The sequence below is a fragment of the Megascapheus bottae genome, chromosome 27, assembly GCF_031878675.1.
Source record: "Megascapheus bottae isolate mThoBot1 chromosome 27, mThoBot2.hap1, whole genome shotgun sequence".
Classification (NCBI taxonomy): Eukaryota; Metazoa; Chordata; class Mammalia; order Rodentia; family Geomyidae; genus Megascapheus; species Megascapheus bottae.
The window spans coordinates 13,369,248-13,384,530 of NC_143535.1; the positions used below are offsets into that span (position 1 = coordinate 13,369,248).

The 15,283-nt window shown below is 35.9% G+C and overlaps 1 protein-coding gene across 3 annotated transcripts in view; it reads right to left on the bottom strand.

Annotated features, from left to right (window-relative positions):
- Positions 1 to 274: 274 nt before the first annotated feature.
- Positions 275 to 15,283, bottom strand: part of Dync2h1 (dynein cytoplasmic 2 heavy chain 1) — a 159,546-nt gene continuing 144,537 nt past the window's right edge. For all 3 annotated transcript variants that reach the window (XM_090319607.1, XM_090319606.1, XM_090319609.1), the window contains 5 exons: positions 12,395 to 12,484; positions 6,585 to 6,694; positions 5,392 to 5,473; positions 4,172 to 4,288; positions 275 to 731 (listed from right to left, as the gene is read on the bottom strand). In XM_090319607.1, coding sequence (XP_090175733.1) covers positions 573 to 731; positions 4,172 to 4,288; positions 5,392 to 5,473; positions 6,585 to 6,694; positions 12,395 to 12,484 — 558 coding nt within the window. In that variant the 3' untranslated portion in view covers positions 275 to 572. The remainder of the gene's footprint in view (positions 732 to 4,171; positions 4,289 to 5,391; positions 5,474 to 6,584; positions 6,695 to 12,394; positions 12,485 to 15,283) is intronic.

Consider the following 15,283-nt stretch of genomic DNA (forward strand, 5'->3'; position numbering starts at 1 on the left):
CTGATATAACAAGCTCCAAATAATATCAAAAGCTGAATAGTTAAGAAAAATGACCAGAATTCATTCTACTAGATTATCACCTAAATTACCCCTTTTGCTATTTTGAAATGTAACTGGCATGACATAACTTATAACTGATACATACAGGTATTATAAAGCTATATATATTAATATTCAATGCATTTGTTTGTAATACTGTAATATGTAATGATTAGTAACTTTCAAATGAACATTCTGAAATGTTGGAAAACAGAGTGGACACATAGATCGTAAGTCAAGAAAGACCAAAGAAATACCATGTTTTATTAAATCTTTAAAAATGGTAGGCAAAATATTGACTCCTTAAATACAGTATTTTAAAAGGTTTTACTTAAATATCTGAACAAGACGAACTTCTGCCATGGAATCACTGCTGTAGAAGGTACACAGCACTATTACTACATGCTAAAACAAGAACCCAAGGAGACCTACAATCTAGGTCGAGTAGAAGCATGTTCTGAACTAACATGTCGAGCATAGACGCATTACACATTTTATTTTACCCTGGAAGGCATCTTCTGTTGCGCTGGCTCCTACTGATTTTTGAGAAACAGGGCAGCGCCACACTGGATCCACTGGTCCTGGTTGGCCCCACAGGGAACATGGATGTTGGTCACCACACAGTCTCTCTCCGAACTTGTGTACACAGGCAAAGAGATGCACTCATCGGGGGAGTAGGGACCATAGGCACCCTGTTTAAAAGCATTGTTTTAAAATATGCTCTTTCAAAGCAGATGAGGTAGCCCTATACACAAAAATCTTTCAACCAGTAAGTGTTAACATTTATTATGAAATACATTAATTAGTAAGTGTTGCAGTGAGATAATAGGGGCTAACATCCAAGTGAGTTCCTTTCTCTGTCGATAGTGGAGTATTTTGAACTATGAGTATTCACTCAGGATTTTAAGACTTTCCTATATCTTCCAGTTTGTTAATGCCTCTTACATTTATGGAGGTTTTTTTTGCTTTTTTCCTTAGCAATTCATGTAAAGAAACTAACCAGAGTATTCCCTATTTTTTGGGGGGGGAGGGGGTCGGGGTTAACATTCCATGCATGGTATTTCTCTGAGTTTACAAGAGTGTGTAGGAATATAGAGACAAGCTAAAGTTCCTTAGCCAGTACTCATGTATAAGTGCTATTACATACCATCGTAAAATGAAGTGGAGGTGTGGCTCAAGTGGCTGAATAGAGCCATGAGTTAAAGCATGAAGTCCAGAGTTCAAGCACATGCATCCAAGAAGCAACATAATTATGATGATAATTTCAAGAGTGGCAATAAATGTAAAATGGTAATCTGATGCTATCATTTTTATAAGATAAAAGTACAGTTTACATAGAAGAGGTTGTCTGATGCATCTAATTTATTTCATTCAAAATAATGAAACTTTGCTGATGCACCTCCAAAGTATATCCTTTTCTAAATAGTTGGTGAACTTCAATACATCCAATTATCTTATTCATGTTCAATGTTTAGTGGTAATATATCCTTCATTGTCTTCAATATATTTCTGGTATGGTACAAAGTCCCGTAAGAAAACATGTGTAAGAAAAATGGTAGAAGAGGTTATAATTTAGATGAGAGGAATGGCCATTCTTATTGTTGGATCTCTGTGATCCACTGCAAGGAAAGTTTTAAAAAGTTTTGATTATATAATGAGTTCATAATGGTACTTCAAATTTAGTATTAGTTTTTATACTGAACTTACATGATTTATCCAACTATTGAATTACTCTATTTTAGAATTGAAAATAGAAATTAATATCTAAGCCGGACTGAATGTAGAATATTAGAAAAGTGGCAGCTGGAAACCCAGGGAGAGGTTACCCATGGTACCTAGTTAAAATGTATGAAGTTGTCACAGAGCAGTTGAGAAAGTCCTGGCATTTGTGGAACTCATCAGTCTTTGTCCCTGGAATTCCACGTGGAGCTAAGTGGATGACCCTCCCACCACCAGTTTTCTTATTATAATAGTACAAGTGACACCTGAAAACTCTTAGGGAGGTGAGGGCATTTGCAGATACTATTTAACCATCCACAAAGTTCTAATTCTTCCTTTCTATCATTAAATCATCTAGAAAAATAGTTCCATTTTTAGCACCCAGACTACATGTTGCTATAAGAGAAATTATTTACAACTAATTTGATTTCTGCCCACTTGAACTTAGGATTAGAAAAGATAGCCTATTTTTTTCTCCCACTCCTTTTCTTTTTTATACATATATGAAATATGAAACATTCTTAAATCTTATGCTGACGTCTATGTAAAAAATTCATTCATCATGTAGAATCATTTCCTGAACAGCTGAAAGCCACCCTAATCTTTCCAGTTGTGTCTTTGTATTGATGATTCTGCCAGTTAGTAGCATTTTATATGCTAATAATGTACCTAAAATTCTAAACTAAACTAAGCATTTTACATAATAATTCTTTAAAATTCAGTTTAGAAAACACAAATATCTGGAGTATTGAGAAATTTCAAAACAAAAGTACTTGTAGCAAGTTGTTGTATAAAGAATGAATCCTGAATTGAGCTGGAAAAACAAAGTAGGGATTGGAGTTTATATTTTCAAGCTAACTTGTCACTGTTAACCTCTTTCTTCACTCTGCTCAAATGGAGGAGCTTCAAGATTCAGCATTATCTGTGGCAGCTTAGGCTGGCCTGGGGTTAACAGCCAGCCAACACTTTCCTCTGGAGCTATTTCAGGGTTTTTCAGTAAAGAGCACACTTGTCTTTGGACACCTGGTTTTCATGCCAGGAGAGGTCTTGGATTATTGCATCTGATAGTTACTTTGCCTTCCTTTCTAGGTGTTTGGTGATCAAAATGGAATGGAAATGCCTTTCAGTGCCATATTCATTTCTAGACACCAGTAAAATCTCTGGACTATCAGTTATTAGGGTTTTCTATTTGCAAACCCAGTTGGAATCTTATGTAATGTTTTTAGTAGAGTGACAAATCTTCCTCCCAAGACAGACTGTTCTTTTAGGAAAACGAAGTGTAAACTTAAGAACAAGTCAAAGTACAAACAAAGCTTTTACATACTAAACAGACATAACAAAGCATGACCTGTTGGGCTAAAATAGTTGACTGCCATTAAGAATTTAAATCTCTTATGATTATACTAAGGTAGGTAGTTAATTTTATGAACACATTGACACTTGGTTCACTTTAATAATAAAATATAAATTTGAAATTCTATGCTTTGAACCAGTTAGGTTATTTCTGCAGGGGGGGCGCAGTTTTGTAGCTCCTGCTACTTTGCTCAGGGCTGTACTCTATCACTTGAGGTACAACTTCCTGTCTAGCTAGAGATAATCTCTTGGATTTGTCCAGGCTAGCTCTGAACCTCCATTCTCAGATTTCAGCCTCCTGAGTAGGTAGTGTTACAGGCCTGAGTACTGGTATTTGGCTGAAGCACCAGCTTTGTTTTAATTTTTTTAGAAAAAAAAACTAGAAGCATCAAAAGTTTCAATTTGTTATTTCTCACTGATAAAAATTCATTTTTCTTGCAGTGAGAAATATATTTGCTGCTTTTTAGAAATGGGATTTCTTGCCACTTATTCATACTTGCATTTTTAAACGGCTGTTTCATTAAATATTCTTTGGGTTTAAAAAGTCCCACATAAGGGCTGGGAGTTTGGCCTACTAATAGAATACTTGCCTAGCATGCACGAAGACTAGGATTCGATTCCTTAGCACCATACACACAGAAAAAAGCTGAAAATGTGCTGTGGCTTAAATGGTAGAGTGCAAGCCTTGAGAAAGCTTAAGTACAATACTCAGGCCTGGCAAAAAAAAAAAAAGTCCTATACGTCTTAAAAATAGTCTGACTAAAATATTCTGACTATAGGTTGCCCCAGTCATCACTCAAATATGTTGAGATTCCATTGGCTATCTGTATGGCCACGCCCAACCACATGGCCGGTGGCCTATAAAAGTAGCCTGCGAGATTAGGCAGGGTAGCTTTCTCACTCACATCTTAGAGACAGCCCTGACCGGTCAGTATGACTCTTGATGCTAGGTGCAGAATAAAACTGTTTAACTTCCAAAAAAATATTCTGACTATGAAATCATTTGAGTAAGATTAGAAAGCAGAGATATGGATGGCAGATTACAATCTATGCAAATTACCTGTGGGATCCAGCCCATAAAACAAGGGAGAACTGTTGACACACTGGGAGAATCATGTTGATTTTCAGAAAGCTGATTTCCATCAAAACTGCAGCCTTCCAGTAATAAGCCACTGATCTGCCACAGGAAATATTGTTAATATTAACATGTCTATTTTTAAGACAAAGATGACTGCATATATATATATATTGACATTATCTAAAGAATAAAGGTCATATGTTCTATTGTAGCATCTTACTGGGGAATATAAAAAAGTATAGACCAGTAACTTAGACTGAATTCTCATTTTAGCTAATATGTAAGTGTGATTGTCATATACCCTCAGATGCCTTGGAAACAAATGAAATCTGGTGTAAAGTGAAATATTGCAGGTCATTCTTTGATTTTCTCCAATGTTAATCCACCTTGTCACCTTTATTCTCGAGAATGGCAAGCTTAATTTGTAGTAACAATCATGCTGGAACAAGCCTTCCTAGGAACAGAGAACCCCTCAGAATGTCTACATTAGAAAGAAAAACATGAAGAGGCAAGCAAAAAATCCTAATTTCTTCACTGTAACTCAGCTAGGTATGGGGCTTCTTTCCCTGAGATGGGAGGAATGAAGAGATGACACTTCAGCACTGTCACAAAACACTAGTGGGAAATAAGAACCCTTCTTTCACAGCTATTTAAAATACTTGAAGAAATTAGATTAAATGAACAATAGTTAAAACTGCTTAAGTGAAGCAAAATTAGTTGGCTCATGGCAGCCAAAAGTTTTCCTGTAAAGTTTCTGCACTTTTGTCTCTTCCAGCTAGAAAACTGAGTCCATCTATTACTTCATTTGTAGATGAGTTAGTGAAAGAAAGTACGTTCCAACATATTTTCCTAACTCAGCACTATTCAGCAATAATCCATGTTATTTGTACTTCACACTTCAAGTTTAGCACTAGTGCCTTACTGTAGAAGACATTGTTTACAGAAGAGATGGCATGATATCTGTATATGTTTACCATTGGAGTTGAATGTAACAGATGTTTCAAATGTGTACCTTCTATCATAATATCTTTTACCCTAATTATTCTTATTTCTTGTGCATACACAGCTTAACAGGACATTTTTCATTTGTATAGTAATTCCTGTAGATCAATCTGTGTTGATCTCACAACAATACACAAGTTTTAGAATTTGTCTTCATTAATTACATGGTTATCTGAGCTTAAAATGTATAAAGTTAGTACCTTAATTTGCAGCTTTGCTTCTTGAAGTCTACCTTTCCATGAGGCTACAAATTTAAGACTATCCACAGAATGGCCCATTGCCCTGTAAAGAAAAATGTTATAAAGAAGTCATCCTCTGCTATTGAGCTCAATGGGAGAGCTGGGATGAAAGACCCTAATGTGACTGAGGGGACCTGGTTAAATTCCACAAAGCAATATTCAAAAACTAAAATGAGAAAGAAGAGCACCTAGCTGCATTTCCTTATTTTAAAAATTGAAGCGTGCAAATGATACCTAACTACATATTACACTCTTTCCTTCAGGTTACAAGCTCAAGAAGCAGAGGGCCTTTTCATGTATTCCATTTTGACCCTAACTCTCAAATATAGGCTTATAAGATTAACCAAAATATTCGTAAGATCCTCATATCCTAAAAGAATATAAAATGAAATGCCCAAGTGACTACACAACTAAATTTTGGTCACCTTATTTGTGGCAGCATCTCTTTTCTGCTCACTGTATAAAAAATATAATATAGTAATTCCATCCTGGTATAAAGGGGAATTTGACCTTAACCATGAGAACAAATAGTAAGAAAATGTTTACACGTATTCCAAAATCATAGCCACCTGCCGACACGGAGCAGGCAAGTGTGACTGGGGATCTGGAATTTAAACTCAAAGCCTTGCTGAAAAGACTCTACCATGTGAGAACCTAGCCCCTCATTTTTAGATAGGGTGTCACTTTTTTCTTTTCCAGTCCGGAGGCTTGAACTCAAGGCTAGCATTCTGCCACTTCCAGCTTTATCTGCATATGTGGTACCAAGGAATCAAATCCAAGGCTTCAAGTATACCATATGAACACTGTACCACTAGGCCACATTCGCAGACCCAGAGCGTCACTTTTGTCTCAGCCCATGATTCTTCTACTTGTACCTCTTATATAACTGGGATTACAATGCCCCCCCCTCATTCCCCCCTGTTAAAGCTTGGGCTTTAAATAGCTCCATGTGACCTCTGGGTACCATATTAAACAGTACCAATTTAGAAAGTTGTTTTATTAGAACTGAAAATGATGAAATTTAAGTAAAACCAGTATTTTTTAACCTAAAAGTATCAAGGAATAACAACTGTTGGGATTTCAACAATGAATGTATTTCTAGAAACTCAAAATGATAGTATCCAAGGTGATTGAAGCAGTTCATTATTAATTACCTGGCAGTTTCCTGTCGAAGTGCATTAAGAAAAGTGTCGGGATGGAAGAGTTCTGACAGATCAAGTGTATCAGAAAGAAGAGCCTGTTTTTCAGCTTTATCCACCCAGTTCTAGAGGAAGGAGAAAATGAACATTATAAATATACATACGTTCTACGTCAGCTGAGGATCTGTTATGTACAAGCCATTTGTGATAAGAGTTTTGCACTTCAGTTTCCAAATGGTGTCGCGGAAGTCTGGTACAGCAACTTAAAATACATCTATGCAAGTAAGCTTCCCTCTATACACTTCTGTTGCTAACATTGTCCTCTACATAGGAGAGCTGAGGAGAGTTGGCTTTCTGCATAGCCCTCTACTTGGACCTAACCTCAGTGTTGCTCCAGGCCTGCTTCCAGTCCACACTATCCTCAGAGCTTGGTCATGTGAACAGTATCAGATGTGATAGTCACTTGCCACCTTACAGAATTAAGTGTCAACGGGGGTAATGCCCAAGAAGACACCATTCTTCCTCAAAGGTGCTTAAGTCTCTTCGACTTACCTGACTGTTAGCATTCCAAATTGACTAAGTATGTTAAACGTATTTTAAAATTCCCATTTGAAACAATAAATCTTGGTTAAAGTTTTGCTGGTTTTGTTTCATCTATTAACTGATGTTGTGCTCACCACCGCTCTGCAGGTTAGTAGCCCATGGTTACACATGAGAAAACAAGCAAAGCAAAGATGAAGGTCTTGCCCCAGGTACAAGCGCAGGCAACCATGATTTGCTCCTCTATTTCCTGCAGGTGTTAATGGGCATACTGATGATTCCAGCAAGTGCAAAGATGGTACTTTAATGATGGTAGGTACCCAAAACTTAACAGAAGTGCCACTGACTCGGTAACTCATTTTACCTAAACATAAACATCCTAGGAGAAATGCTTTAACTGATTGCTATTACAAACAGGTCATGTTTTATGCACAGCCCATTATCCACCTCAACCAGGATGAGAAATTAAAATTTCCCCAAAGCTACCCCCCATTTGCATCCATATTGTAATATATTTGACAAGTATTCAAATCCTATAGTTGAAAGAATTTAAAAAGACACCTTCTAACTTCAAGTATAAGTAATTCTTCCAGATATTATCCTTTAAATAATTAAAATACAAGGTATAACTTGACTAACTCATGAAAGTATAAACTAAACAAGTTACTTTTTTTTTTCTTTTGCCAGTCCTGGGCTTGAGCTCAGGGCTTGACCACTGTCCTTGGACTTTCTCAAGGCTAGAGCTGTACCACTTGAGCCTCAGCACCACTTCCAGCTTTCTTCTATGCATGTGGTACTGAAGAATCGAACCCAAGTCTTCGTGCATGCTAGGCAAGCACTCTACCACTAGGCCAAAATATCACCCTTTTTACTATTTGCTATTAAAAAATGAAATGTTAAATATATAAACTTTCAGAATTCAAAAAATTCTACATAAAACTAAGCCAGGTGCTGGTGGCTCATGTCTGTAATCAGTTCTTCTTCATGAGGCTGAGAGCTAAGGATTGCAGTTTGAAGCCATTCTGGGCAGAAAAATCCCTATAAGACTCTAATCTCCAATTAACCACTCAAAAGCTGAAAGTGCTTAGGACCCAAGGGAAGCTCACAACTGACAAACCCCTTAAAGGTAGTTATTAATACATTAAACAAATATACCTTTATTTATTTACCAATAACTAACTAAAGTCCGGTGATAAGAACGTTACTGGTGTGTAGGGAAAATAATAGTTCTTACTCTAAAATTAAAGTTATACACTTAACACTGAAGAAAAATGCAGCAACACTGCAGCTAGCATACTTAGCTGGCAATATTTTTCACTAACTATCTCTAGTCATGGTGAAGGATTCAGTTTGAGACAGAAGTAAGACCCTCTAGTCTGGTCTATGAGGCTTTACAGCTGAAACAATGAAACAACTAGATGGCCTGGACAACTTTACTACTTCCACTGCACCTGACTGATCCATTTTCTTTTCATGTACTATGTTCCTTGAAAAAAGTGTTCATTACAAATAACTGTCAATTACTGTTTTCAAGGTCATCTTTTATTCCCACATCATTTTTTATGACTTATTGTAAACTTATAGGCCTAGAGAATAAATTCCAGTTGTAGATGAAAGTATAATCTATTCAGAAAACATAAGCGCCTCAGTCAGCATTTTGACTGGAACAAAACACTAGAAGTTTCTCAAGTCACTAGAATAAATGTAAGACTAAACTATAGCTCATCAGCATCTTGCCAAGAATTGTCCTGGAATTTAAATGTCTTATCTTTATTAATTTTGGACACTTTAAGTTACTGGTATATTACTAGACACCTCCATTCCTTATGAATATAAATTGCTCTTGAACCCAAAACTTTGGTTTATTATTCAAATAAGTCTTGGGCATTAGGTTTTCTAATTATTATTATTCCTAGAAGAAAATACTTTTATTCTGTCAAGTTTACTCACTGCCTTTTGAAGAGATAGAAAATGTGCAAATCAAAGTAACAAAATTGAGCTGAACTAGGTTCCTGGTACTGTGGTCATTTTTAACTATATGATCCCTAAAAAATAATTTTTGTCCCCCTAAAGGGCAAGACATTTTCACAGGAAAAGATTACTTTCCCTGCTAACTTTAGATAATGGTTGTAATAAGGTGTGCCGAATACATGAATGTAAACATTCTATCCATTAATGTTCACTAGCTAATTACATTGCCTTTAAATCTTGATTGCATCTATAAAATTTTACTGCATTTTGATTTCTATCCAGTTAATTTTCAACCTTCTTTCAAATCATAGATTCCTTAAAAACTGTCTTTGGCCTGTATCGGCACAACGCAGCTTTTCCTATCATTTAACTAAGTTTGTTGTGTCTTAGTATTCGATAATCTAAAGCCACCAATGATGGCATTGTTTCTACTTCAGTAGGTAACTTTGTAAATCCCTATTAAATTGTTATGTTCACATGACTTAGGGGGAACTAACATTTTGCATGTGGACTTTTGCTGTTAATGTCTCTGCTTGAAGGTCTCTCCTCCCAGTGTTCATCTGCATGACCACCTCCTACCTCCTTCAGGCCACCATGCTAAGACCATGACACCATCACAACCTCAATTTCACTGGCTGCAATAACCTGCTCATCAACCTGCTTTCCCTCTACATAACTCTCACCTACTCATATACCAACAGAGTAGTCCCTTCTCATCTGCTGGCTTCTCACTCACTTAATGTTGGGAGGCTTTTTTTTTTTTTACCAAGCAAGCTTACAAGGAACCACATGTCAAAGTCTCTGTGGCAACCTCTTCAAACCTCATTTTCACGATTTCTCTTTTTAGGTACGTGACCTAGTCCTTCAACAAGCAGAGCATGTTCCTGCCTCAAAGATTTTTGCATTTGCTGGTCTCTCTGTGTTCCCTCAGGTAATATTTAGACAGACATGAGTAAACTTATCTCCTAAGAAAAGCCTCCCTGATCAGTGATACTGAAATATTACTTTCTGAGCCCATTCATTTCTAACCCCCTTAAAATATCAATTTTCCTTACAGCATCCTGATGTCCTCAACCTTTAAATACCTGTTACTTGCCTTTCTTTCATGGTAGGTGCAACAAACAGGTGCCTGCTTCAACAGTTTTTCTATCCCAGAAACAAACAAATGTTTTCAACATCTGTATAAGCATAAAATACACTGAATATATGTAACACTATTATGTAATACCAACAATGCAAGATATGTAGATTCATTTTAAAGTTACATGTATCATATCTAGTCATTTTATATGCCACTTGAAAAAAAATCCTTATGTGATCTGTAGGTTTAAATTTTTAGTCTAAACATGAGTGAACATTTCAAGAGGGGACAGTTGAATGATTTCCTGGCATCTCTTCTGTGTGTGTATCTTACTGAACAGCTATTCTCACACCAAACCTCTAGAAAAGCCAAGGAAATTAGAGATAATGACACAGTAGATTTGTAATTAGTGATCAAGGTGAATCTGATAGAAAACATCAGAGAACAGAATCATCAAGTAAAATCATATGTAAGTAGGACTGACAATAGACCAATATTTTGAAAGTTGTTTGTGAACAAGATTAAACACAAACAATATTGTGTTTAATAGATCAGACCTATTGACCACAACAAAGGTTTCATCACTTCTACTATTGTTTCTTAGTAAAATGTACGTATGTCAATAAATTATGTTCAACAATGGTAAAGGAGAGTTCTCTTAACGGTCGAAATGGTAGAAAATAGATACCGGAACCAAAGGAAGGCCTTGAAACTCTTATTTGGGAAATCATGACAGACGCAAGTACCTAACCTATTCTAAGTGTGTAAAATATTGACTGCATGTTTTCTGTGTGAAAATCCTCTTGTTGGTATGCCTATAATGAAGACTGCAATGCCAACAGAATTCAGGAAAGCCAATTATGTGGCTATCCTAAGATTTATCTTTTGCAAACAGCACAAGTTGTATGTTTTGTAGGAATGCTTCTATAAAAGTGCAAATCACCACAGACTACTATTCAGTATTCCAAATGTGCAAGATAAGTTACCCACAGGAAGAATATCAACTGAAGAATCATTATTCCTATAAAAAATATTAAGTCCTAAATCTTGTAATACTGCTGATATTAATAGTGTATATATTTGAAATTTACCCATTGAATAGCTAAGTTCATTCAATAATGGTGACAATCCAACTTCAATCTTGGTTTATACATTAATTTTTTCAGGATTTAAACCAAAATACATAATACCAAATATATCTACTTACTATCTATATCCTTCAATGTTATGATTCCTGTTGTCAGGAATTTAATGTTTCCCAACCTTACCTTTTTCAGCATTTAGACAAAGGGTAATGAACAAAAGAGCAGGATATATATGAATTTACAACATGGTTCTTATAGCCAAATACTATCTATAAAATGGGATAAAATTTAGAGCTATGTGCATATTTTTGCTATTTTAACAAACTCAATATGTATAAAGTTTACTACTGATTACAAGAATTGCTAACTTAGAATTAAATCATCCAAAAGACAAGCCAGTTAGAAGTGCTGTTGTGGCTCAAGTGCTAGAGCTGTACCTTTGAGAAAGCCCAAGGACAGTGCTCAAGCCCCGGACTGGCAAAAAACCAACAACAACAAAAAAGGAGTTGGGCAAACTGGTCATTGGAATATCCATTCTTTCCTTTGAAAGAGTCTCTGAAGAACTGAAAGCAGATGGATTCAACTCCACAGGACCAGAGAAGTAGTCTTGAACACCACAGGACCAACTAACTTCTTTACATAAAAACAAATATGAGACAGTACTCCTATCTCATGGCCTGTTTTTCTTTAAGGTGTACACTTCATTGATAACTACACATAACCACTTCAGAGGTTCAAACATGTAGTAGTAGAAGGCAAGTTCATCTATACTTTTATACTTACCTACATATTGAAGTCTTACTGGTTTGAGAGGACAAAGATTGAGCTTATGTGGAAGATGTAAAGCAGGGGGAAGGCAGGAAAGCAGGAAAAAATTTACAAAGGAAAAGAAGAGCCTTACACTGATTCTACAGGGGAACATTCCTAAAAGCAAACTAGTCATAGTGATGAACTGGTCCAGTTACTATCTGCATATCCATCTGTAGCAACACTAGTTTTTCTCTAATTCTAAAGAATGATGGAAAGTCACAGTAATCAGAACGAGTATTTACTCTTCAAAAAATTCTATGCAAAAAATGAGAATATATGATCTCAATATGTGTTCTCTGAGTGTGATACAATACAATCACTAAATAATTCAGTCTTACCTGTATTGCAAGGGCACGAGACACAAGGCCTCTGAGGTACTGCAAGGGATCTTCAGGGCCTTCCCACTTGCTCTGCCACATGAGAGGACACTATAATTTAAAAGAGCCAAACTGTTTACATGTACAGTATTATATAGAAGAGACATCAACATTAGCAGGAAGGGGAAAATTTAATGTAATTTACAATATTCAAACTATATATTCATTTCATTAATGTCTGTTTCCTTTAATTTCATTGAAGTTCATACAGGAAAAATCAATTGTTTCCCTAAAAGGATCTTCACAAACACAAACTCAAATTAGTAGATAGAGAGTAGTCAACTACCATTTTTTCTTTCTTTTGGAAATCCTGGAGATTGAACTCAGGGACTGAGCCCTGTCCTTGGGCTTTCTCAAGGCTACAGCTCTACCACTTGAGCCATGGCTTTTTCTACGAATGTGGTACCAGGGTTCCATGTGTGCTAGGCAAGCACTCTACTAGTATGTCACACTCCTTACCCTACCATTTCTTGACATAATATGTGGTTCATAGGGAAATCAAAATTCTAAAATTTATTTAAAATTAAAATTAGTAAGGATAAAACAGAATATTAGTCCCTTACAGGGTTTCATAAAGCAGTATAATGGCAAATTTAGCCACAAAGTTTACATTAATATATATGATAAAGAAAACAACTGAGAAAGGAGTAAATAGTCTAAATTTCACATAAAATCACTCTCATAATGGTTGCCTTATCTGAGTAAAGAATTCAATAATGCAATTGAAAAAAATGTTCAACACCTTAAGCCATCAGAGAAATGTAAATCAGAACTGCATTGACTTTTCTTATTTCATCGTATTAAGAAAGCACAGTACAAATTTTGCTAATGACATATTGAAAACCAAATCCTTATACACTGCTGGTAGAAATGTAGTCTAGTCCATAGAAATCACCATTAAAGTTCCTCAAAAAAGTGGAATTACTATATTGATCCAGGGATACGATTTTTTAGTATATACTACAAATTAAAAAATCTACTTATTGCAGTTAAACATAATTTTAAACCTGCTTGCCCATCTTCACATTAGCCGTTACAGATCAACAGATTTTTCCTATCAAAAGAGGAATGGATAAAATATGGTATATACATGCAATGGGAGTATGAAATCAAAGAATATAATTTATCATTTTAAAGAAAAACAGTAGGAGGCCAGGAGTTTGGCCTAGTGATAGAGTGCTTGCCTAGTATTCACTAAGATCCGGGGTTCAATTCCTTGGTACCACATATATAGAAAAAAACCAGAAGTGGTGTTGAGGCTCAAGCGGTAGAGCTCTAACCTTGAGAAAGTCCAAGGACAGTGCTCAGGCCCTGAGCTCAAGCCTGGGACTAGCAAGGAAAAAAAAAAAAGGAAAATACAGTAGGAAATCATGTTAAGTGAAATCATCAGTACAGAATCACAGATACTATTGCCTATCTTCACTCATATGTGGAGTTTACATGGAAAAGAAAATATTTGAAAGTAAAACTGACTGTTAGGGATGTGGAAAAGGAAAAATGACGTGCGAGACTGTTAACAAAGGGTCACAGAAAGGTTAATATGATCCAAGTACTTGTATACATGTAAACATATCTTACTTTGCAGAATTAATGAACAGTAAAAAGTTATTCAACATGAAGGAAATATTAGGCTGCTGAGCATATAAATTCCAGATAAGAAAGTGATGGCATGAGAGACACAGGGAAAGAAGAAATAAGATCATTCCAAAAATAGTAAAAGTAAATCAGGAATTTTTTTACAACTGGGGAGAAGGAAAGTGGAAGACACACATGGGAAGGGGAAACAGTGTTCAAGAAGTAAATGTATCTACTACCTGATGAATGTAACTGCAACCCCTCTCAACATCACTCCAGCAATAAAAAGAATGTCTGTTAAAGTTCTACTGAGTATTCATTTAACTCATTTTGCATCTTTCTACATAAATGTAGTAACTGTTCTGTTCACAATAAAGTTCTTCTGAAGTAGCAAAAATATTTATGGTGTATACTCTATATGCCAAGTACTTTTCTCAGAAAGTTTATTATTTTCATTTACAAATAAGAAAAGAAGCTTAGAGGAGTTTAAGTAACCTGCCCAAGTTACACAAAGCTAGTGAACTAGGATTCCAGAGACCATATTCAAGCCATCTTGCTATACTGTATTTCTACATGAAACATTTTGCTGCAGCAAAATGTATTAATGTAGCCTCTTTGGCTGAGAAAACTGCTCTTAATCACATCTAATTTTGCTCAACTTCATTTTTGCTAGTCATACAAGATTATACAAGTCACATGTTATGTCATCACTCCCTTCTCCTTAATTTAAAACCAATGAGACATTTTGCCCTTTGTAACATATGGGAGAGCAAATGTTCTTACTATTATCAATATTTAACAATCCTTGTTCCTCAGGTTCCTCATGGCAAATCCTGGTAGTAGTAGAGCACTCATAATTGAAGTAACTTAACACATACATTGATATAAAGTTCTCAAAGTTTTCCTTTTTTTTTTTTTTTTTTTTTGCCAGTCCTGGGCTTGAGCTCAGGGCTTGAGCAGTGTCCTTGGACTTTCTCAAGGCTAGCACTTTACCCATTGAGCCTCAACACCACTTCTGGCTTTTTGCTATGTATGTGGGGTATTGAGGAATCGAACCCGGGTCTTCATGCATGCTAGGCATGCACTCTACCACTAGGCCAAACTCCCAGCCCAAATTTTCCTTCTTAATGCTTCTTTCTGTGTCGATTTTTCAGGACTGACAGTGCTTCTGTTATAGTTGATAATACAGTACAGCACTGTAGTAATTTTTGTTTATCACAGTTAATTACAAGTTATTAATCTATATATTACAAAGCTATTGAAATTCTTTTCCCA